At 36.2% G+C, this 25,375-nt stretch overlaps 1 protein-coding gene across 1 annotated transcript in view; it reads left to right on the top strand.

The window, feature by feature from the left end:
• taok1a (TAO kinase 1a) overlaps positions 1-25,308 on the top strand; it is a 28,632-nt gene extending 3,324 nt beyond the window's left edge. The window contains exons 2-20 of the mRNA XM_051128754.1: positions 5,865-6,109; positions 6,218-6,289; positions 6,480-6,581; positions 6,700-6,745; positions 6,904-7,000; positions 7,901-8,014; positions 8,283-8,374; positions 8,456-8,549; positions 8,638-8,719; positions 10,656-10,823; positions 10,994-11,209; positions 12,741-12,872; positions 13,012-13,248; positions 13,369-13,497; positions 13,583-13,786; positions 13,909-14,148; positions 16,264-16,476; positions 16,558-16,740; positions 18,014-25,308. Of these exons, the coding sequence (XP_050984711.1) occupies positions 5,978-6,109; positions 6,218-6,289; positions 6,480-6,581; positions 6,700-6,745; positions 6,904-7,000; positions 7,901-8,014; positions 8,283-8,374; positions 8,456-8,549; positions 8,638-8,719; positions 10,656-10,823; positions 10,994-11,209; positions 12,741-12,872; positions 13,012-13,248; positions 13,369-13,497; positions 13,583-13,786; positions 13,909-14,148; positions 16,264-16,476; positions 16,558-16,740; positions 18,014-18,532 (3,072 nt within the window). The 5' untranslated portion in view covers positions 5,865-5,977 and the 3' untranslated portion in view covers positions 18,533-25,308. The remainder of the gene's footprint in view (positions 1-5,864; positions 6,110-6,217; positions 6,290-6,479; positions 6,582-6,699; positions 6,746-6,903; positions 7,001-7,900; positions 8,015-8,282; positions 8,375-8,455; positions 8,550-8,637; positions 8,720-10,655; positions 10,824-10,993; positions 11,210-12,740; positions 12,873-13,011; positions 13,249-13,368; positions 13,498-13,582; positions 13,787-13,908; positions 14,149-16,263; positions 16,477-16,557; positions 16,741-18,013) is intronic.
• The last annotated feature ends 67 nt before the right edge of the window (positions 25,309-25,375 follow it).

Genomic DNA, 25,375 nt, shown 5'->3' with positions numbered 1-25,375 from the left:
GTAGTAGTTTTGTTTAAACTTGTCGGTTCGTCTGAAAATAAGATAAAGTTCGAAGGAAATGAGTGAAGGAGCTAAGAATGTTGATGTTGACTTAAAGAGCTGATTAGCACTGAAATGGTTGATGGGAGATTTGAAGTGCCATTAGCACATGAGCTGAGTGAACAGGAAATAGAGAAACTGCGTGAAAGAAAGCAACATCATGTAGGCAGTTCCTGCCCTGCTGTTGTGTCGTCCTGTCCTTCCACATTCCTTCTGTGTGTGTCTTGATGGGGTGTCATCTCATTCTGTCTTTGAAAAGTCCTGCCCTTACAGCCTGTGTCATATGCTAAGCATCTGGCAGTTGACATGATTGCTTTGCATCCCTGCTTTTTTTAAATTCCGTGTCAATGAATTTGAATTAGATGCAGAACAATCAGTTGAATTTGAATTTAAAGAACTAGAATTAAAATGGAATAAACAACCATCGATTTAAATGAATACGTACACTAACATTCAAAAGTTTTGCGTCAGTAGGATTGTAAAAATATCTATATGCATCACAGTTTCTAAAAAAATATTACTCTATATTACAAAAATATTACAAATGTTTTCAACCTTAATAAGCACTAAGTCAGCCTATTGGAATGATTTCTGAAGGATCATGTGACACTGACCCACCCCAGCTCACATGATCATAAACATTTTAATTACTTCCTTTAAAGTGATCAATGCATGTACCTTCATGCTTTTTGGAAAGGCTATTTACAGTGCTATTACACTGTACACAATATGGGTAACTGGTGTCAAAATATAGACAAATACACTACCAGTCAAAAGTTTTTGAACAGTAAGATTTTTAATGTTTTTAAAGATGTCTGTTCTATTTAAACTGTATTTTTGAAATGTTTTTGAAAATTTTGTAATACTTGAAAATGTATAAATAAAACAAGGATGTATAAAAAAAAAAGATGTCTATTCTGCTCACCAAACCGGCATCTAAAAAAAAAGTAAATATTTTTACTATTTAAAATAACTGTTTTCTATTTGGAATATATTTTAAAATATAATTTATTCCTGTGATTTCAAAGCTGAATTTTTAACATCATGAATTTGAAACATCATTACTCCACTCAAATGATCCTTCAGAATTCTTTCTAATATTCTGAAAAAAAAAACCACACACATTTATTATTATTATGTTAAAAACAGATGAGTAGAATTTTTTCAGGTTTCTTTGATGAATAGAAAGTTCAGAAGAACAGCATTTATCTGAAATATAAATCTTTTGTAATTATTGTATTTATTTTGGAATTATAAATGTCTCACTATCATCACTTTTGATAAATTTATAGCATCTTTGCTAAATAAAAGTATTAATTTCTACCATTTCTTTCCCCCAAAAAATATGCTGACTCCAAGCTTTTCAATGGTATATTGTATAATGTTACAAAAGCTTTTTTATTTCAGGTAAATGCTGATCTTTGGATCTTTCTACTCATCAAAGAATCCTAAAAAAATGCACTCAGCTGTTTTAAATATTGATTATAATAATAATAAATGTTTCTTGAACAGCAACTCAGCATATTAGAATGATTTCTGAAGGATCATGTGACACTGAAGACTGGAGTAATGATGCTTTGATCACAGGAATAAATTACATTTTAGAATATATTGAAATAGAAAGCAGTTATTTTAAATAGTAAAAATATTTCACAATATTACTGCTTTAGCTGTATTTTGGATCAAATAAATGCAGGCTTGGTGAGAAGAAGAGACTTCTATTAAAAAAAAAAAAAAATAAAAAAAAACTTTTGACTGTTAGTATACGTATAAATTCAAGTTCAAACAAACTTTTAAAACCTCTGATACCCTAAATAGTGCACAATTTGGCCCACTGTAAGCATTTTCAGATATAGTTAGTGCGTCTGTCAGCTTTGCATCTATAGTGCTTCATGTGTGTGTGTGTAAAGGTGAACGGAATGGTGTGATTTGAGTGGGTTGATTAATGTGTGTGTGTGTGTGGGCAGAGAGAGTGTGAGGCAGCTGGTGTGGTGGGAGGCCGGCGCTCTGGCCGGTCTTGTGACTGAGACATCAGCCCTGAGCTCTCAGCATTGTGTCTGTGCAGCCGATCATCTGAGCAGCACTGAAGGGGGGAGCAGCGGCCGAACCCAACCAGCTCCAGCAACAAACAAAGCGCTATTTTAGAATGAGGTCATTCCTATGTGGCTATAGTTTGATGGTGTTTACTAATAAAGCACAAAGTGGGAACGAAGGCTGTTTGCGCAACTATGACAACATTGCTATTAATGAGAGTGTTAAAGTTTGGTGTTAGCATCATAAATAACTTACAGAAATAGTTAACCCAGTCATTAAAGGAATAGTTCACCCAAAAATGAAAATTCGGTTATTAATTATTTACCCTCATGTCGTTCCAAACTTGTAAGAACACAAATTAAAGTGTTACTCCACCCCAAAACGAAAATTTTGTCATTAATCACTTACCCCCATGTCGTTCCAAACCCGTAAAAGCTTTGTTCATCTTCGAAACAAAACGTAAGATATTTTGGATGAAAACTGGGAGGATTTTGACTGTCCCAGTGACTGCCAGGTTAGGGTTAGGATTGATCTTGGATTGATGAAATCCAAGAGCTTTCTGACCTCCGTAGATGGCAATGTAACTACTACGTTTAAGGACCACATGGACTATTTTAACAATGTCATTACTGCCTTTCTAGGCCTTGAAAGTGTCAGTTGCGTTGCTGTCTATGCAGGGTCAGAAAGCTCTCAGATTCACAAAGTGGCTTGACTTGGATTTTGGACCCCATTGACTTCCATTGTATGGACACATACAGTTAAGCATGTTTTTTGTGTGTTCCACAAGATTTGAAACAATACACGGTAAGTAAATAATGACAGAGATTTTATTTTTGGCTGGCCTATCCCTTTAATAGTATGTGATATCCATTTCGTGCATCCCAACTCAGTCTTATGTATGAGCCAACCACTCCTAGTCTGAAACCAACTTATATAATGATTGCGTTTCATGATGATTTTAAGCGTGGATTTTAGTTGTTCTCTCTGCCCTGGGTGTCAGTCCTGTGTCTGGCTAACCATAGACAAGGTGACATAGTTATGCAAACTCCCAGGGTTTGCATTTGGAACAGTGATGGATGTTCATAACTGCGACGCAGCGGAGCTGAAGAATTTTTCAACAGAAAGATTACAAGGTGTGTCTATCTGGAATGATTCAGTTCAGACGCGTACAGCTGTGGACCAGGTGTCATGATGTCTCTCATTATATCGCTCCGTCAGTTAGTCACTCATGCACGTAAGCAGATAAACATCGTTCGAGAGGCTGTTCTGAGAGGATAGTTTGCAGCCTCTTGGCCATTGGCTCAGAGATGCTGTTGCCATGGAAACTGATGTGCTAGTTGTTGCTGGGCTTCAGATGGGAGCCGGTGCTGGAAGCAATCCCTCTCCTGAGTTTTGGCCAGAGTGTGCTTGACTGCTCTGACACTCCGCTTATTAACAACAGCCTCTCGCCAATGAACCACCCCACCTGCATCAGATGAAGTTAGATATTTCAGCCTTTTATACACATCATAATCATCTTTAACAAGCATGTTTATTTCCATTTTTAAATTGTGGTTTATTTGAGTTGTCAATAATTTATTTGCACTCATGTCGTTCCAAACCCATGAGTGCAATTTATCTTCAGAACACAGATGAAGATATTTTTGATTAAATCAGAGAGCTTTCTGACCTTGTATGGACGGCAATGCAACTGATACATTCAAGGCCCAGAAAGGTAGTCAGGACATTGTTAAAATAGTCCATGCGACATTAGTGGTTCAACCGTAATTTTATGAAGGCACGAGAATACTTTGTGTGCAAAGAGAACAAAAATAACTTTATTCAACAATTTCTTCTCTTGTGTCAGTCTTTAAAGCATTTTCACAAGTGCACTACACATACGTGTGGAAGAAGATGGACACTGTACAAAAAACCGTCTTCATAAACATGTCTGAAGATTTCGACAGAGAGGATGACTTGCAATTTTTTTGCCCAACCATACTTATTTGTTTTCTTTGCGCAAGCTTGTGTGTTTTTCTTTCTCATAGCTTCATAAAATTAGTGTTGAACCACTGTCTAAAAATATGATATGCTCCTGCTATGCTTTGCTCACATTCTCTGATAATAATAGCTATGTAGGACTATACATTATTTGGATAATTAGTTAAAAAAAGTTATCTGAATTTGTTGCATAGAACTAAATAAAAATAATATATTGATATTATTATATTATCTGTCCAATTTTATTGTGTTATTTTTTTTGTAAAAGTGTGGTTATTTTATTGGCTCGTGTTTTTTAAGCTTAGTATCATTAAACTTGTTACATTAAAAAAGTCTTATAAAAGTACTTTATATTGTTTAATAAAATAGTAAATAATTATTACAAAGCGGTTTCAGTTTTCGGGCCAAATGCATTCCGAATTTTCAGTTTCAACCCAGAATTCCCATTTCGGTGCATTCCTTCTTTATTTTTTTTTTTTCCATTTAAATTTTTCTAGACTCTGTTTTAATGGTTAAATTAAATTGCATTAATCAAAAACCAACTCTAATTAAGTGAAACATAAAACTTACATAGTTTAACAGCATTTTATCTGAAAGTTACATTTCAGAGGCCCTATGTTTTATACATTTTATTTTTTTCTCAAATTCAGATGTATTTTTACCAAATTCTTTGATTTCCATTAATTTATTTAATTTGGATTTAATGGTTTCATTAAATTTTAATAATCAAAAGCATCTCTAATTAATTGAATATTAATACAATTATTACTGTTATTATTTCCCTCTTTTAATTCTGATACATTTTTCTTGTAAATATTCCTTTTTTTTTATTAGTAGTCCTTTTGCGGCTTAATGTTCACAAACACTAGTCTATATTATTATTTTTTTTAATTTAAAGCCTACTTAACCTACTTTTAATTCCATCCAAAAATTGGCAAATTCCACAACATTCCGTGTTATACAGTAAATTCCGTTTTGGACTGGATTCTGAGATTCATAATTTCCTAACTATTTTATCGTTGTCCTTACTACCTTTCTGGGTCTTGAACGTGGTAGTTACGTTGCTGTCTATGCAGGGTCAGAAAGCTCTCGGATTTCATCAAAATTCCCTAATTTGTGTTCCGAAGGTGAACGAAGGTCTTACGGGTTTGCAACGACATGAGGGTGAGTAATTAATGACAGAATTTCCATTTTTGGGTGAACTATCCCATTTTAGCATTACTCTTATTTGATATCTTGCATGATAACATATGATATTGTATGATAATGTATATAAAAATGTATTGTGGAGACTTGTCAAGTGGTGAATCAAAACTGCTGGATCAGAGTTTTGAATTTTTTTCATTGAGACACTGAAAGTGAAAATGAATGACTTGGTCAGCTGTGTTGTGGATGGCTTGACATATTCATTGGCCAGAATGATTTTAAATAGAGCAGCAGGCTGCATGAGGAAGCAGAGGGCTGTGGAGTCATTTTGGAGTTTGACTGTCTATCTGTGTTTGTAAGAATGGGAGAGCCGTTGATGTTATGACTGCAGCTCCTGGTTGTCTCCTGCACACTTCCTCTCTCCCTCTCTCAGAGGCTCACAAGAGGAACTCGCAGACCACATCTGCTGTAATGCGCAAACCCGGCGCATCAGCCTGAGGTGTTTTGCTGCAAACAGCAGTTTGAACATTTAGTTTCTCTTAAAGTTGTCTCATGAACAGAACGTTTATGATTCCCCCGTTCTGTTTCACAACTCATGACAGAGGAATTTTGATGTATTTAATCTGTAATTTATCAGTGCAGTGCTAATGATTCTCCTCTATCAGGTTTTGGTCCGTATGAGGCCGCGGTATTGCAGATGAGCCATCAGTGGGGGCTGTCGTGTCGCAGACCCAGATAGTGACTGGCGGCTGCGGCTGCGGCCCCGCCCCCTCCCAGCATGCCCAACGCTGTTCGCGCGGGGAGTCTGAAGGACCCTGAGATCGCAGATCTCTTTTTTAAAGAAGACCCTGAAAAACTCTTCTCAGACCTGAGAGAGATTGGTCATGGCAGCTTCGGCGCTGTATACTTTGTAAGTACTTTTGCATCTCCCAAGGCTGTTTTGACTCATTTTAGGTTGTGAGGAAACACTCAAGTCATAATCTTCCACTAAAATTAATACATTTATTTATTTTTACAGGCACGAGATGTGCGGACCTCAGAGGTGGTTGCCATCAAGAAAATGTCATATAGTGGAAAACAGTCCAATGAGGTGAAAATAAATGCTAATTTTCTCATCTTTCTGTTTTAGTTAGGAGTGGTTATACTCCTACAGACCTTTTGTAGACAAAGATGATAGAAAAGCCTCTATTTACTGTTTATCTGAAAAAAAAGCATAGTTATGTGTTTCATATGCATTGATTCATTGGATAACTTTGCTTTCTGTTCTCTTTCTTTTGCAGAAATGGCAGGATATAATAAAGGAGGTGAAATTCCTTCAGAGGATAAAGCACCCAAACAGCATAGAGTATAAAGGATGTTACTTGCGAGAGCACACAGCATGGGTAAGAAACCCAACCCTGCTAGCAGCTCTTAGATCGTATACTTTTATATGAACAGTCTATGATGTGATATATTTGTTTTTCTATATGCATGGACTGAAATGTTTTTCTGTCTCTCTAGCTGGTTATGGAGTATTGTCTGGGGTCTGCCTCAGATCTCCTCGAGGGTAAGCATGGATGTTTCGATGCTTGCTTAATGTGCTGATTCCCGCAAAGATATGTGGACTCCTTATACGGCCTGTAGTTACAAACAAAAAAGCATTTATTTATAAAAGTATTTATCTTCAAAGAGACCTCTATAAACCAATTTTTCTTTTACCCATAGTACACAAAAAACCTTTACAAGAGATGGAAATAGCAGCGATTACTCATGGTGCTTTGCAGGGGTTGGCATACCTTCACTCTCACAATATGATTCACAGGTGAGTTCTCATATTAGTGTTTCTCTAAGTACCAAACGTAAATTTAAAAAATAATTATTTATACACTTCCAGTCAAAAGTTTTAGATTTTTAATGTTTTTTTTAAAGAAGTCTCCTCTGCTTACCAAGTCTGCATTTGTTTGTCTAAAATACAGCAAAAACAGTAATATTCTGAAATATTTTTACTGTTTAAAATAACTGTTTTCTATTTAAATATATTTTAAAATGTAATTTATTCCTGTGATCAAAGGCACATTTTCAGCATCATTACTCCAGTCTTCAGTGTCACATGATCAAATCATTCTGAAATTATAGAAATTAATAGTTTAATTTAGCAAGGATGCTTTAAATTGATCAAAAGTGATGATAAAGACACTTGTAATGTTAAAAAAAAAGATTTCTATTTCAGATAAATGCTGTTCTTCTGAACTTTCTAATTACCAAAGAAACTTTCTAAAAATTCTACTCAGCTGTTTTCAACATAATAATAATAATAATAATAATAATACTAATAATAGTTTTTGAGCAGCAAATCAGAATGTTAGAATGATTTCTGAAGAATCATGTGACTGGAGTAACGATGCAAAAAATTCAGCTTTGAAATATCAGAAATAAATTACATTTTAAAATATATTCAAATAGACAACATAAAAATATTTCAAAATTTCACTGTTTATACTGTACTTCGGATTAAATAAATGCAGGCTTGGTGAGCAGAAAAGACTTCTTTTTCAAGACATTAAAAATCTTACTGTTCTAAAACTTTTGACTGGTTGTGTATTTTAGTCTGTAGCTATACATGTCTCAAAATCCTTTGAATGTTGACATAGTTAGTCATATAAAGCAGGGCAGTGTGTGGTTCAGTTTTGAAAGTTTACCCATTTTCCTGGCTGTTTGACAGGGATATCAAGGCTGGGAACATCCTCCTCACAGAGCCTGGACAGGTGAAGCTGGCAGATTTTGGTTCTGCTTCAATCGCCTCTCCTGCTAATTCATTTGTGGGTACTCCTTATTGGTGAGTTGCCCATTTTTCTTTAAGACTTTTAAACTTCATAGGCCTTATCAGACTCTATAAATTAATTATTCATAGGCAAGTCTGCAGGTAATGCCAGGAGAGCCTGAATAATTGTTGAGTTAATCAGATTTTTAAGGCCTTGAAAGGTCTGTTAGGTTCTGCCTAGGCCTTCCATCTACTAAAATGTATTATTGATAGTTTGTGGTTGTATTACATAACTCTGGAATCTTCTGTTTTTCTTAAACATTTGCTGTTTCCTCTATCTCAGGATGGCCCCTGAGGTGATCCTGGCTATGGATGAGGGTCAGTATGATGGAAAGGTTGACATCTGGTCTCTAGGAATAACCTCTATTGAATTAGGTGAGATGAAATAGGATTCATATAGACTTCATACAGACTTCATATAGTCTGTTTTTCTCATAAGTCGTTGTATTCTTTCAGCTGAAAGGAAACCTCCACTCTTCAACATGAATGCAATGAGTGCCTTATACCACATCGCGCAGAATGAGAGTCCAACCCTGCAGTCCAGCGAATGGTGAGTGATGTCTTTTCTCTCATGTTCATTAACCTTTCTCAACTCAAAGCCCTATTGTTTGGAATCGTCTCATTCTTTCTTTTCCCAGGACGGACTACTTCAGAAACTTTGTGGACTCCTGCTTACAGAAGTTGCCCCAAGATAGACCCAACTCTGAAGAACTGCTGAAAGTAAGTTAAGAGAAAGTTCACTGTTCAAACAGAAGGATGGAGTTCAGTGAGTTCTCTTTTGAAGATTCTTCTGTAATGCTTAGGGACACTGTAAGACTTCACTTATTTTAATGTTATCTTTTCTATCTTCACCGCGCTTTGATGCCTTTAGCTGTTTTTTTTTATGAAAGCTCTGGCTTTCTGATGTTTTCTCGCATCTGTGACACAAGGGAGTTTGGAATGCAAAGCCTAACAACAAAAAGGTTATCTCCAAAAAAATGTAATTAAATGTATATATGGGTCATTTATAAATAATTACATCTCATGTCCGTGAAGTATATTTTTAATATATTTTCATCAATATATATATATATATATATATATATATATATATATATATATATATATATGAAGAGTTTCGTTGCAAAACGAGATATATCCATTTTGAGAAATGTTGGTTATTTGACATTATTATTTAAGACATCAACAGTCAAGTTCATTCACAATTTTTGTACATTAAACTATTACTTGAGCTCAGTGAAGGCCAGGGACACAATATTTTTCAAATCCAGGATATTTTTTATTTAATTTTATGTCCATAAATAGTTCATAAATAAGTCAAAAACCATGCCAAAATGCAACATATTTATCTTAACATTGTCAAACATCTTAAATTGGTTAAAAAAACAATACATCATAAACATATGGAATAGTATATACAAAGATTGATTAATAATAATAAGATTCTGAGTTAGTTTTGGTCAGAACATACACAACATAACATAACATAACTTTTTTTGTTTTTTTTGCAAAACACTATAAACGTAGCCTACGTGACTGACAGCTCGCCTACAGTATAAACAATTAAATGGTAAACGTTTTTTAGTTAGCCTATTGAATCCTCTTTTTAAAAACATATGTTTTTTGTTTTGATATTATCGTTAAATCAATGAGCAAACTCGGAGCACTTCACCGGCATTGACTCTCTTCCCAGGGGATGCTGCGCTCGCGTGATCCTGACGTCTGTCCTAACCACCGCAGCATTTTGATTTTAGCTTATTTCGCTGTCCAGCTCAGTCCTCTTTGCTCATCCGATATTTCCTATTTCTTGTTTGTATTTTCGCGCTCTTGTCGTCGTTGATTGGACCCGCAAACCGAAGCGTACAGTATCTGCGCGCTGCTGCCAATAGGTATCTAAAACGTCACCCGTAGTGTAGTGTTCATGTGAAATGTAGGACGGAGGGGACAAATGACCCAGAGCGTCTCTGACATGATTTGCATGATTGGCTCATGCTTCACCGGCCAAACTGGCTGGTAAGTCTTTATCAATACCCGCCAAAATGATTTTTAACCCGCATTTGGCGGGTTGGCGGGTGTTAATTTCGAACCCTGGTTATATCGCACTTTGTAAAGAAACTGGTCTGGCGGATATCGCGTTTTGTGAAAAAATACATTTTATAGTAGGCCTAAAATGTACATTCTTAAATTGTATTAATGGCAGCAATTCACACATGGATTAAGGTACATCTGAACAGTGATTTCCAATAATAAAATCCAAATGTCAAAAAATGGCGTTTATCGCGTTTTGCAACCAAACTCTTCATATATATATATATATATATATATACCCTGATTTAATTTTCTAGTACACAATTATATTTTTCACAATCACACTACTATATGTTAAAAAAAACTTATCTTTTTGTAAAAAATGATGTTCATATCACATACAACCCTGGTATTCAGCTGTCCGATTTTGTAAAATTGCTCATTGTACTCTGCATTTAAGCATGAAAATGACCTCAAACATAAATTAATTTCATAGGTTTGTCTTCAATTAATGTTTATTATGATATAACTTGTTTTATTTGTGTCTGAAAAACCATTGTCAACTAAGTTACCCACTAGAAATCCTCACTCAGTCTTGATCATCGTAACTTTCTCTTACTGTGTGCAGCATGCGTTTGTCCAGCGCGAACGGCCAGAGTCGGTGCTTATTGACCTGATTCAGCGCACCAAAGATGCTGTAAGAGAGCTAGACAACCTGCAGTACCGCAAGATGAAAAAGATCCTCTTCCAGGAGGCTCACAATGGCCCTGCGGCAGAGGTCCCGGACGACGAGGAGGTCAGTTATTGTAATAGCATATCTCGACCTCCTTTGACCTTTGGTGCTCTGCCAAATGTGTTTTACAGTCTTCCTGCCAAGGGAGGAAGTTGTGTTTTGTCTTAGTTTATAGAAACACATTTTGGATATTTTTACTGAAAGGATGTTTCCATTCATCGAATGTGTTGTAGGAGGTGGAGCACAGTGTTGGCCGCACAGGCACAGTGAACAGCGTGGGCAGTAACCAGTCCATCCCTAGCATGTCCATCAGTGCGAGCTCACAGAGCAGCTCGGTTAACAGCCTGCCTGACGCCACAGACGCCACTGATGATAACAAGAGCGAGGTGGACCTGATGGAGAAAGACCAAACCATCATACCCAACAGTTCTATGATTCACGTCAAACCGGTTTGTGCATGTCTACTGTATTTATATTCATATTTATTCTCTACCAAAGTGACTTGCTTTGTATTATATGCAAAGGGCATGTATTATGTCTGGCACCATACGACACTCTCACTCCCCAAAATTAATGTATTGCAGATTTACCCTCCGCTAAAAATGAATGTAAAAATGAAACAAACAGTCGTTGGCTGCTTTACATGTCAGTTGGACAGTCTCTTCCTGTCTAAAGGCTAGACTTAACAGCCTTATGTGGGCAGTTTTTTAGCAGAACAAACTGTAGCATTGACCAGACCTTTTGCAGTGTAGTCAAAGGCTGCATGACTTGAGTCGCAGACTCAAGTGTCTGTCGTTGAAATCCTTGGCTCACGCCGGACAAAATGCACACTTCAGATTTGATTGTGAGCCTGGCAAATTTGTTTTTTTTTTTTTGTTTGGTTTTTTTTTTGAAAAACCTACTTTTGCAAAGTGGTCGTAGGCTTTTCACCTGATCAGAACCAAACCAGTGCAGGAAGATTCTCTGGAGAGTGAATATCAATAATTATCAAAAAAAAAAAAAAAAAAGTTGAACTTTTGATTAAACGTTGCAAAGGGATGCCAAAACTTTTAGTAAAATGCCTATAACTCTTGAATGGAATGAGATATCTCTGCCAAACTCAGAACACTTATGTAAGGGCTCAATCTGAGGCCACAGGAAAGAAATTGTGGCACTATAAGAGGGAAAAAAACATAAAAATGGCTATACCTATGCAACCATTTGTCCTATCAACGTGGAAATCGCTATGTACAGTCTTGGGCCAAAGTGCCACAATTGTCTATAAAGACATTTGTGTATCTCAAAAAAAACATGGCCGCCACTGGCCGTTTGAGACAAGGTTAATGGAGGCCAATCAGATCAAAACTCGGTGGGCCTGTTTGACTTCTGGCCCCAAAGGTCTGTGAGAAATTTGAAAGAAATCAGCATTTTTCAAGAGCATAAACAATTGTATAGTGTGTGGTTTTTCACACATGCACGCGATATTCATGTCATATGATAGAACTCCTCATTCCGGACAACTTTGCCTCTAGAATCACTGCTGCCAATCAAATCGTTTTGAAAAGTATTCTCGTAGATTTATAACATTACGATTGAATAACTGATGTTGAGTCACATGGACTATTTTATCCAGCATTGAACGTGGTAGTCATGTTGCTGTCTATGCAGGGTCAGAAAGCTCTCAGATGTTATAAAAAATAACGGTGTTATGAAGATGAACGATGAACGAAGGTCTTGCTGGTTTGGAACGACATGAGGATGATTAATGAATGACAGAATTTACATTTTTGGGTGAACTATTCCTTCAAGGGAAAGTTTAAATAGGCAAAGTTAAGTACTAAAATGTACTAAAGTATTAATACATAACACAAAGTACTTTTGAGAATTGAGATCTTTGTAACTGATTGTTTGACTGCCTTTAAAATGCAAAGCATACTGAGTATATCATGCATGACCTGTTTGATTTGTTTTATTGTATTAATATGCTTAATGTATTTGAAGGAGGAAGAGAGCTACCAGGAAGAAACCGAGGCTCAGAAACAGCCCACAGAGCCCCAGTCTCCCCCAGCACAGACACCACGGCGTCAGTACCGGAATCGAGAGCACTTTGCCACCATCCGCACAGCCTCCCTGGTGAGAGCCAGATTACCACCCAAGAACAGAGTCAGAGAGTCTGTTTGCTCTCTGATCAGCTTAATAGTTCACTGTTTTCTATGACACTTGAGAAATAAAAGCTTGTTTCTTGACCAGAGTTTGTCTTTTTGTTTCCTAGGTGACCCGTCAGATTCAAGAACACGAGCAGGACTCTGAGGTGCGCGAGCAGATGTCTGGCTACAAACGAATGCGAAGGCAGCACCAGAAACACCTTCTGGCTCTTGAGAACAAGCTGAAGGGCGAGATGGACGAGCACAGACTCAAGCTAGACAAAGAACTGGAGAACCAGAGGAACAGCTTCGCTGCTGAAATGGACAAACTCATCAAGAAGCACCAATGCACCATGGAGAAAGATGTACTATAAAATTATCATACAAAACCAAATCATCAACATCATTAATTATTAATGAGTAAGGTCAGAAAAATGTTGAAAAGTCAGAATCATGTCTTTATGATGCATCGTTATGCTTTCCAGGCCAAGACTTTTACCAACGATGAAAAGAAATTCCTGCAGCACATTCAGAGCCAGCAGAAGAAGGAGCTCAACAGCTTCCTAGAGTCTCAGAAACGCGAGTACAAGATGCGCAAGGAACAGCTCAAAGAGGTCAGGAAGCCACTCTGGACAGCCTCACTCTTATCCTCATTATGTTCCATTTTACATTTCCATTTATTGCACTTTTTCATTGCAGGAGCTGAATGAGAACCAGTCCACACCGAAGAAGGAGAAGCAGGAGTGGCTGTCCAAGCAGAAGGAGAACATCCAGCACTTCCAGGCAGAGGAGGAGGCCAACCTGCTCCGCCGTCAGCGGCAGTATCTAGAGCTCGAGTGCCGTAGGTTTAAACGGCGAATTCTCATCGCACGTCACAACGTGGAGCAAGATCTCATGAGAGAGGTTAGCAGACTGAGAGTTTGCATGTACACAAACTCACAAATCCAAATTTAGTTTCCATTTTTGGTGTTAAACTGAGCCAGAAATAAGTGACATTAATAAGTCTGACATTTGTCTGTTCTCAGGAGCTGAATAAGCGTCAGACGCAGAAGGATCTAGAGCATGCCATGCTGCTCCGACACCATGAGTCTATGCAGGAGCTGGAGTTCAGACACCTGAGCAACATCCAGAAGATGCGTGCGGAGCAGATCCGCCTGCAGCACCAGACAGAACTCACCAACCAGCTGGAGTACAACAAGCGCAGGGAGAGGGAGCTCAGACGCAAACACGTCATGGAGGTCCGACAGCAGCCCAAGAGCCTCAAGGTAATGTCACTCCAGTTTTCCAGTCAAGGTAGTAGGTTGCAAGTCCTTGAAAAGAGGACTAGTGGGTGCTGTAGCGTAGTGGTTGAAGAACTGGGCTGGCAACCAAATTGTTATTCAATTAGTGTTAGCAAAATGACAAAATTAAATGTTTAGGATTAGTTAGGGCATGAAAAATTTGACCCAGGTAATTTCATATTGGGATGTGTCACAGTGTAGAGAGCTGATTATACTTTGTGAGACCGCGATGAACTAAGATGAGTGACAGCTTCTAATGATTTTTAAGGGATTTTGTAAATGAGATATTGATTTGATACAACAGTCAAGTAAATAAGAATTTAATATTAAGTGACTTACATTGTCTGACTATAACAGTAATGCCTGGTTTTGGTCTATTTCGTCGTCAAAAATAGTTTGAAACAAGTCACAACAGAGCTGCTGCGCATCTCCGTTCAAACACAGCGGTGTTTCATTTATGAATAAATGTGCAATGATTAAATTTCCCATTCATAAAGACAGTCACTTGCTTTATTCCTGAATGAATCAGCCGTTCGAATGAATCAAATGAATGAATGATTCAGTAATTAAATCAGTGACCTGTCGCTACCTACTGGCATTTTTAGTTTTATTTTTAAAGTCTGTTTTTATCTTTTCAGCTATTTAAATCATTTAATATTTCTATATTCAAATTTTTTTATTTAAATCATTAATCTTAACATGAATTTATGAATTTGATTGCACTCATGCCACCTCTGAGTATCATTAAACATGAAAATACACCTACAAGCCACTTTTGTGTTCTTCTGTGCCACCTCTGTAGTACAAATTAATTTTGTTAATACTGATTTCATTTGACTGGTAACTTATTCTACTTGTTTTTATTCTGTTCTTTTAATTAGAAATTTTAAAATGCTTATAAAATATATATTTTTAAAATTTGACATAAAAGATGACATACTTTTAATAAAGTTAGAAAAATGCTATTACAAAGGTAAAAACAGAATACCCCTGTAAATCACTTTAAGGAGTCATATATTACCTCGTAATGGGAAGGCTAATTTTTAAAAAGGTTTATTTTGGGCATTTTTATGCCTTTATTTAGATAGGACAGTGCAGTTGAACAGGAAGCAAAGTGGGAGAGAGAGAAGAGGGTGGGATCGGGACGCCCACAGCGTGAATATGCTAGGTGCTATATGTAGGCGTGCTAACCACGAGGCTGTTGGCGCCAACAGGGAAGGCTAATTTTATATCTGATTTTTTTGATTATTAATTAGAAGGTGCTCCTGAAATTTTGACTGTGCTCCTAAATTTTTTAAGTTAGGGGCACTCCTAAAAAAAAAAGAAGCATATAGCCCTGTTATTTTAGATGTTTTTTTTCTTTCTTTTTTTATATTTTAGATAAATCAACTATTTTTTTTCAACTATATTTTTTTTTTGTCATTAATTGCTCACTCATCATGCCGTTCCAAACCCGTAATATCTTAATTCTTCTGAACACAAATTAAGATATTTTTTATGAAATCCCAGAGCTTTCTGAACCTGCAAAAACTGACAGGAAAGAGAAGAAATTGTTGACTTAAGTTATTTTTGTTTTCTATGTGCACAAAAAGTATTCACGTTGCTTCATAAAATTAAGGTTGAACCATTGATGTCACATGGACTATTTTGACGATGTCCTTTCTACCTTTCTGGGCCTTGAACATGGTAGTACCATTGCTGTTTATGCAGGGTCAGAAAGCTGTTGGATTTCATCAAAAATATCTTAATTTGTGTTCCAAAGATGAACAAAGGTCTTACAGGTTTGGAACAACGTGAGGGCGAGTAATTAATGACAGAATTTTCATTTTTGGGTGAACTATCTCTTTAATGAGTATTGTAGCATTCGATTTCATTCTTCTGCACTCAATCCAGCTGTTTTTGATCACATGAATGCGTCCTATTTAAATGCCCCCTAGGAAACCCAAATATTAGGGTCAGGTCAATCTGAAACCAGCCTATCAATTTATGACTGACTAATTGTTCAGGCAACCCACCCAAAACTGATTTTGAACACATAACAAATTACTTCAGTTTTTCCTAACTTGTTTATTTTACTGGTTACTGTTTTGTCTCTGACAGTCCAAAGAGCTCCAGATCAAGAAACAGTTCCAGGATGCATGCAAGACCCAGACCCGGCAGTACAAAGCCCTGCGAAACCAGCTGCTGGAGAGCATGCCGAAACCTGAACACAAGACCATGCTGAAGAGACTGAAGGAAGAGCAAACCAGGAAACTAGCCATCCTTGCCGAACAGTACGACCACACCATCAACAACATGCTCTCCACACAGGCTGTAAGTACCAGATTGAAAACAATATGGTAAAACGATTTCATCATCAATCCCTGATTAACTAATATAGATGATCTCTCTCAGTTGCGTCTAGACGAGGCGCAGGAGGCAGAGTGTCAGGTGCTGCGCATGCAGCTGCAGCAGGAGTTGGAGCTGTTGAATGCATATCAGAGTAAGATCAAGATGCAGACGGATGCACAGCAGGAGCGAGAGAGGAAGGAGCTGGAGCAGAGAGTGTCCCTCCGAAGAGCCCTACTGGAAACTAAGGTCCTATTGAGTTATTTAAACACATAATCACTTCCACCCTTGTTTTCGTTTTATATATATATATATTGCCGTTCAAAGGTTTGGGATCAGTACGCTAAGTCTTTTCTCCTAATCAAGGCTGCATTTATATGATTAATTAATTTATTTGATGGTGAAATATTATTGCAATTTAAAATAGTGGTTTTCTATTTTAATATACTTTTAAATTATAATTTATCCCTGTGATACAAAGCCAAGTTTACAGCATAATTACATCATTGTTGGGAAACAGTTGTGCTGCTTAATATTTTTTGGAATATAAAAACAACAACATTTATTTAAAAGATAAATCTTTTCTAACAATATACACTACCTTTTAAAAGTTTGGGGTCAGTACATTTTTATTCTTTCTTTCTTTTTTTATTCACCAAGGATGTGTTAAATTGATAATGACTGATAGCCAAAACTTATACTGATTTACATTTTGAATAAATGCTGTTCTAACTTTTAATTCATCAAAGAGTCCTGAAAAAAGTACCACAGGTTCCAAAAATATATTTGGCAGCACTGTTTCTAACATTAATAATTTTAATAATAAATCATAAATCAAAAATAATAAATCAGCATATTTCTGGAGTAATCGCTGGTGAAAATTCAGCTTTGCATCACAGGAATAAATTATATTTTAAAGTATATTAAAATAGAAACCAAAAGTTATATTGTTATATATATATATATATATATATATATATATATATATATATATATATATATATATATTATATATAGTAACATTTCACAATATATTTTTTCTGTATTTTTGATCAAATAAATACAGCTTTAATGAGTATGAGACTTATTTAAAAAACATTACAAGTCTTATTAAAATACAAAACAAATATCTTATAAAAATGTATTAATTAATTTAATGTATAAATTAAACTAAATAATCATAAAAACGTAGTTTTTTTTTGTTCTTGTAAAATATGTTAAATTTAGTATTGTCATATGTGGTCCTGTAGCTGAGTAGGATAAAAAAAAAAAAGTTTATTTAATTTTATATTTTATTATTAATTTTTATTATTAATATTATTTTTTATAAAAAGTTAAACATTTTAATACAATATATTGCATTTTTAGTACAATTAATTTTTTAATATTCATTCAATGGCATTCATATTTAATCAAGTCTTAAGTGCCCAAATGCTTTTTGGGGCCACTGTACATCAAAAAAAAAAAAAAGAACTATTAATAATTAATTAAATTTGACCATCTATCCTCATGTGCCCCACAGATCGAAGAAGAGATGTTGACCTTGCAGAACGAGCGCACAGAGCGGATCCGTAGCCTACTGGAGCGCCAGGCCCGAGAAATTGAAGCCTTTGACTCAGAGAGCATGCGCTTGGGCTTTAGCAACATGGTGTTGGCTAACATTTCTCCTGAGGGCCTCAGCCACAGCTTCCCTGGGGCCCCGGCCAGTTGGATCCCCCATCAGCATCACTCAGATGGCTCTCAGGGGACACAGTGGGGCAGCAGCTCTGGTTCAGGGTCCGGCCACCACTACCACTCCAGTCAGGGAGGAGCACAGGCCCAGCAGGGCTGGGGCCAAGCCATCCCAGGAGGTGGGCTTCCTCCATGGGGCCACTCCCCATCGGGCCCCCAAGGGGCCATGCCAAAAAGCAGCGTGGGGATGCGGAACAGCCCTCAGGCACTTAGGAGGACCACCTCAGCGGGGCGCACTGAGCAGGGCATGAGTAGGAGCACCAGCATCACATCTCAGATATCCAACGGTTCGCACCTGTCCTATACATAGACACCAGTGCGTTTGTGCCAACCCTGCACACACAAAAACACACACTCACACAGGGTAGGGGAACGCACTGGCCCACACTAAAGACTGGCACAGAGAGCAGAGCTAACTGCACTTGTCTACCTATCTCCCTCTTTTTCCTTCTCTTTCTCATTTCACTTTCCTACATGCAGACGTGCATGTAAACGATAGTAAGTATCGCTCAGGTCAAAAGATATTCTAATTTTGCATAGACTTGTTTGACAGCCATGCAGAGCTAAAAACACTAGTCTGATTTCAAGCTCACTTGATGAGATTCATTTAATGCTAAATGTTATAGAGAAAGATATATATATATATGTATATATATAATAGATGTTTATTAATTTAGCTTTAGTCCACTTAATGTGGATTCATAAACCAAAAGGATTTTAAAAGGCCATAATTTTTAAGATTTGCATCCGTAATGATTATGTAAGTATACAGTCTAAGCTGTCAGCCTGCTGTCATGCTCTTAGGAAAAACAATTTGGGTTTTAAACGAATTAAGAAATGGATTAAGTGTGCAGTACGCTGTAAAAAAACAATTTGTTGATTCAACTTAAAATAATTTGTTACCTAGCTGCCTTAACTTGAAAAGTTAAGTTGTATTAAGTGACAACTTAGATATTTGAGTTCATTCAACTTAAACAACAAGCCCAGCTTTTAAGTTTAACAAACCAAATTGGTCGTTTAATCAACTCATATCTTAAGCTTTTACTTAGTACAACTTAACATTTTAAGTTGATTAAACTTATTTGAGTTGACGGTACTTAGTCTGCATGGTAACAAATTATTTTAAGTTGACTCAAATTGTGTTTTTTTTTTTTTTTTTACAGTGTATATGTGATGTCTGGGTTAGGACGAGAGCTGGCCAATATGTTGATTTTAAGTGAAAGTGTTTTAGTTGTCAGATGTTTGCCTACATCAAGTACTGTATTCAGAAATTAATGTGAATAAAAATACATTTCACTAGGTTCAAAACTTGTCACTTGTTCAGTCAGCTTGTTTAAAGGTCAACGGGGCTGTCTTGCCCAAGCAGTGTGTTTTTGCAGAGTTAAGCGTTTTTTATATCTCCAGCATACTTTTTGTTTGGTCTTTACTTGTATTAAGCAACCTAATTATGGCCAGACAACCTGTCTACAGTCTTCTTAGCATTTTGAAACACACTTTATTTTATTAGGTCAGCCAGCTTTCATCTGGATCAGGTGTCCAGACGCATTTAGATGTGGTGCTTTCTTGATTATTCGTTGTTATGTGATGTTTTAGGTGTGCAGTGCCAGCTTAAAGATATCAGATATATGTTCAGTGCCTTGAATGTGTTAATGGTTTAATTACTCAGTAGAAACATGCCAAGATGAATGTTTTTGTGTAGCTCCCAAATTTAGTTTAATTACATTCCCCAAGCTAGTATTTGTCCATTTAGGAAGAGTGTGAATATATTTGGTTGTACACCTATATTATCCCGCTATGTAAAGCTAAACTCTTATGTTAAGAAACTTTTGAGGTGCCTTTGAAAAGCTGCCAAGCAGAAGCACTTTATGTAGTGTTGTGTTTTGAGGAATATTTTTACAGCGTTCTCAACTATGAAAATGACTAATGCAGCCGTGAACTGTAGTGTGTGATGGCGGATGTCTAGTATGTTTATTGTTACTTTCAGTGGTCATTTTAAGGAAGTGATAGATATGAATTCGTCAGTGGTTTTAGTACAGTACTGTCATGATTTATCAAATGAAATAATGCAGAAACTGTTTGAATGTACTCTGTCCTCCATCAGGTTTGTGTCATGTTTTTGACACTCTGGGAATGTAATGAATTGTGGGAGCATGAACGACTTCCTTTTTTTCTGTAGGTCATGACAGCAGGCTTTGTTATGTGACACTTAACTGGCTCTTTTGGAGCGGGCAAACACTCATGATTTGGTCTCATGACCTTCACACTAAATAGCAAACGGTGTGTTCACTGTTTCATGCTGATTCACTACCAGTCAAACATTTGGACACATCTACTGCTTATTATAGTATATCCAGTATATACACACTACCATTTAAAAAGTCTGGGGTCAGGAAGATCATTTAAGCAGGTTTCTTAAATATAAATTTAATATAACTGTTTTCGGTTTTAATATATTTAAAAATTGTATTTATTTCTGTGATGGCAAAGGTAATTTTAAGCAACCTTTACTCCAGTCTTTAGTGTCACATGATCCTTCAGAACAGTTATGCTGGTTCATATTTTTTGGAAATCATGATCAAATTATTTCAGGATTCTTTGATGAATAGAAAGTTCACAAGAACATAATTTATTTCAAATAGGTCAATTACGGTTATTGAACAAGTATTTACAAGGAATAACCATCTTTGGAAAATTACATCGGGTGGAGGTTCTAAATTTTGGCTTTGATTACTTGTTGATTAATCATCCAGCCCTATTTGGATAACATTATAAATGTCTTTACTGTCACTTTTGATCTATTTAATGTGTCCTTGCTGAATCAAAATTATTTCTTTAAAATATTATAGACCTCAAACTATTGAATCGTAGTGTATATTAGAGGAGAGTAGCCAAACTTCAACCAATTAGCTTTTGCCAAAACATTTTTCCGCACTGCTTTTCACTACATGCATACAAGAAAATATTATATAAAGTACATAGTAATTATAAGTTTACAAAAAGGAGAGATGCCAAGCAGAGACGTTTGTGAACGTGTGTGTCGGTGTGTGTGATGATGACTCACTTATTTTGAGTTTTAATCAGTTCAATCTAAAAGATTCACAGACATGAATCAAACTTACCAGCTTTATCATTCTAATTACATGATCTTTAGGAAAGGCCAAATTCTCTCAGCCACGTTTATGAGGTTTATCCTTGTATGTTTTTTACATAGTATTGCAGTTGACGCAATTGCATTCAGTCAGGCGTGTCCATGTTTGACTGGTAGTGTCTATAAAGTACATGTATTTTATTAAATCAGTAGCTGCCCCAAAGATTCTAACAGCCAAAAAAGGTATTTTCTCCCCATTTGTTGGCTGTTCTAAGTGACTGAGTCCATGAGTAGAGTTTCCTCTTAAACATGCAGGGATCTTTTCCCCCCTTTCCCCCTGCTCTCTTTCTGTCCTCTGTGCCGCCCGTACCGCAGGTGTCAGTGCCCAGTATTGTGCGGATATGAGCTGTGCTGCCGATGCCCCTGCCTGCCCTCACTCTCCCCCACCGCTTTACATGCCATCACTCCACGCCAAGCTCCGCCTGGATCCAGCGTCTCGACGCACGGATGCCTGAATGCACTTTCTTGGGGGAATTTTTTCAAGCTAACTCTTTGTGTTCCCAAGCGAGTTTATCGAGTTGGTTTGCTTTACATCACTTTGACTGCAGGAGTCACGTCAACTGGCTCATTCTTGTGAAATTTTTAACTCACATTTTAACACTTCTGATGGAGTACAATGTTACCCTCCCCCTCTTCTGTTTCCATTGTGCAATCATTGGTGAAAACGAAACTCTCTGGGCAGGACGTGTCTCTCCCTTTCCTTAATAGATCTTGTGCGACCCTTGTTACCAAATGAATCCGGCTCTAATGTGAAAGAGCGAGTATAAAGCGTACCTAACAAACTCTGGGGAGAGTGTTGCTATTGTATATTTGAGTTAAAAGAAAGATTTTAAATGCATAGAAATTAACTAAATTGATGGCGTATGTTTTCCCAACATCAGGATTCTCCGCGTGTAGACAGGTTTTAAAGGAAAACTATTAAGAATTGTAAACGATGTACCTTGTGCTTTTAAATGGGTTTTCGGCCTGTGTACAAGGAGCCTCGGGGCTCCTCAGAGTTGAACTTCAGGGAGTAGTGTGTGTTTACACGTCACCTGTGCACACTTTGTGTTTCCATTTGTATTAGAAAATCTGTCTGTCATTCACAGGAACGTTTGGGTTCCTCTGTATTCTCACCGCCTTTAATCTGAACCCGCCATTCACGCGAATGTCAGAAGGTGCAGCTATAAAAGGCACAGAAAAATCTCCCATAGGTCATTTTGATATTTTGTAACCAACGGATGATCGGTTTTTGTTTGTTTTTAATACCTTTTGGGTGAGGGCTGTTTGAATTTGGTTGGCATTACTTATAATTGTGTGTCATACCTGCCACAGATATAGATTACACGTTTTGTTTTTTTTTTTTTATCCTAGATTTAAACTTGTCCTACTGACTGAATTTAGGGGATATGTAAGTAATACTGATATATGAGAAATACTAGATTGAAATGCAAACTTATTTTCTAAATAATGGGGGTTCAACCTCTGGTCAAACACTGTGCCATCCCACAGCTGCCAAGCCCGGTCACTACTGCATTGTCTCCTCTCCTGTTGACAGGCTATGAAAGAGTGATGGTTATTTCAGTTCTGATGGACCTGAACACTCCTATCGCCAACACTACAAAGAAACGAAACGGGGAGCGATAGAGAGGGGCTGGTCTACGGGGAAGGGCTACATTTCTTGTAAAGAACATCAGTATTCATTTGGTGTAGTCGAAACGGCATACTAACGTACTGAGTACTGAATTCGTTTTGAAAAGTGGTGCGTTAGTGTGCCGTTTCACACGCGTCCATTGTCCTCTGGCTAAGCATCACCACTATAACTCATATGTAACCTGTATCAAAATGTATAGATCGTGTATCATGTTATTGAATGTCTAAAAAGGTTATACAAAAAATTTAAAAACAGAATAAATGGCTTGAAATTGTATTAAAGTATTCATGAATCAGAGAAAACAAACGTCTAGAGATAAATGAACTATTTTTTCTGTTCTGTAATTACTGTTGTGTTGATGGAGGAACACTGGTCAGAGGATCCGCTGTAATAAAAGTAAATTTAGTACAATGTCACGTCTGACTGTTTATTTAGAATAGTATGATTACTAGCAGCTGGATGGATTCATACAAGCTGTTCATGTGTCAGTCGGGGTTATAGATCTGATTTAAAATTGAAATTTTCTTTGAGAATTTGATGTTGTGACTTTTTCTAAGAACTGTGATATAAACACAGAATTGCGAGTTATAAAGTCAGAATAGCAAGACGTAACCTCACAGTTCGGACTTTTTTCTCAGAAATGCAAGTTTACATCGATTGTGACTTTTCTTAGAATTATGAGATAATCGCAATTCTTACTTTTTTCTCAGAATTGTGTGATATAAACTCACAATTGTGAGTTACAAAGGCAGAATTGTGAGACATAAAGTCAGAATTACAAGCTCTATAGAAAACTATAAACTGAGAAAATATCAGTTTTTCCCCTCGCAACTGCAAGTTTATATCTTTATATAATTGTGGGATAAAAACTTGGAAATTGTGAGAAAAAAGTCAGAATTGCAAGATTGCAGGACAAACTCACAATTCTGATAAATGAAGTTGCAGTTTTGATAAATAAAGTCAGAAATGAGAACTCAATTTGGACTTTTTTCTCAGAATTACGAGTTTTTTAAATATTTTTTAATATCTTGTGAGATATTAACTCGCAATTCTTACTTTTTTTCTCAGAACTGCGTGATATAAACTCACAATTGTGAGTTACAAAGTTAGAATTGTAAGACAAACTCGCAATTCTTAGAAATAAAATCAGAATTATAAACTATAGAAAACTCTATATAAACTCTGAGAAAATAATTTTTTTTCCCCCCTCAAAATTGCAATTTTACATCTCACAATTCTAAAAAAAAAAAAAAGATAATTGTGAGAAAAAAAGTCAGAATTGTGAGATAAAAATGTGCAATTGTGAGAAAAAAGTCAGAACTGCAAGATACAAACTCAATTGTGAGACAAACTCGCAATTCTGAAAAATAAAGTTGCAATTCTGATAAAGGCAGAACTGTGAGACATAAACTCGCAATTCTTACTTTTTCTCAGAATTGCATGATATAAACACAACTGTGAGTTACAAAGTCAGAATTGCTAGACATAAACTCAGAATATGTAAAACTATAAAAACTAAGAAAATGTTTTTTTCCCCTCAAAATTGGACTTTATAACTCGCAACTGTGAGTTCATATCTCACAATTATAAAAACAAATAAAGAATTGTGAATAAAAGTCATAATTGCAAGATACAAACTCGTAATTGCTAGACAAACTCACAATTCTGGAAAAAAAGACAGGTTTGTGAGATATAAACTCAATTCTGACTTTTTTTCCTCAGAATTGCAATTTCAAGTTCTAAGGTCAGATTTGTAAGATATAAACTCACAATTCTTACTTTTTCTCAGAACTGCGTGATACAAACTCGCATTGCAAGTTACAAATAAATTCTGAAAAAAAAGTCACTCGCAAAAAAGTTTATATTTTACAATTCTGAAAAAAAAGTCAGAATTGCAAGATACAAATTCACAATTATGAGAAAAGGTCAGAACTGCTAGGTACAAATTCGCAGTTGTGAAAAGTGAATTTTTATCTTGCAATTCTGAATTTATATCTCGTAATTGCGAGTTTTTATCTCACAATTCTGAGAAAATATAGTCAGAAATGTTGCAAGTTGCAAGAATAAAGTTGCAATTACCTTTTTTTTTATTCAGTGGCAGAAATGGGCTTTGATATTTTTTTTAATGTATTAAGTTTCCCCATATCCTTTTTAAGTAAATGTAATTCTCAAAAAAAGTATGTTGACTACAGTTTTGTGTAGTATTTCACAACAGAAGACGGTTTAATCCTGAGTTTGAAAAGTCAAAACAATGTACAGTTGACAAATTGTTCTAAATTAAAATTTTACATTTTTGTTAAAATGACATTTTTTTGCACTTGTATTGTTTAAACAATTAAAAATTATGACAAAAAATACATGTAAATCTATTT

Source organism: Labeo rohita, chromosome 15, assembly GCF_022985175.1.
Source record: "Labeo rohita strain BAU-BD-2019 chromosome 15, IGBB_LRoh.1.0, whole genome shotgun sequence".
Taxonomy (NCBI): domain Eukaryota; kingdom Metazoa; phylum Chordata; class Actinopteri; order Cypriniformes; family Cyprinidae; genus Labeo; species Labeo rohita.
The sequence above is the reverse complement of the archived record's forward strand: the minus strand, read 5'-3'. Positions and strand labels throughout refer to the sequence as shown.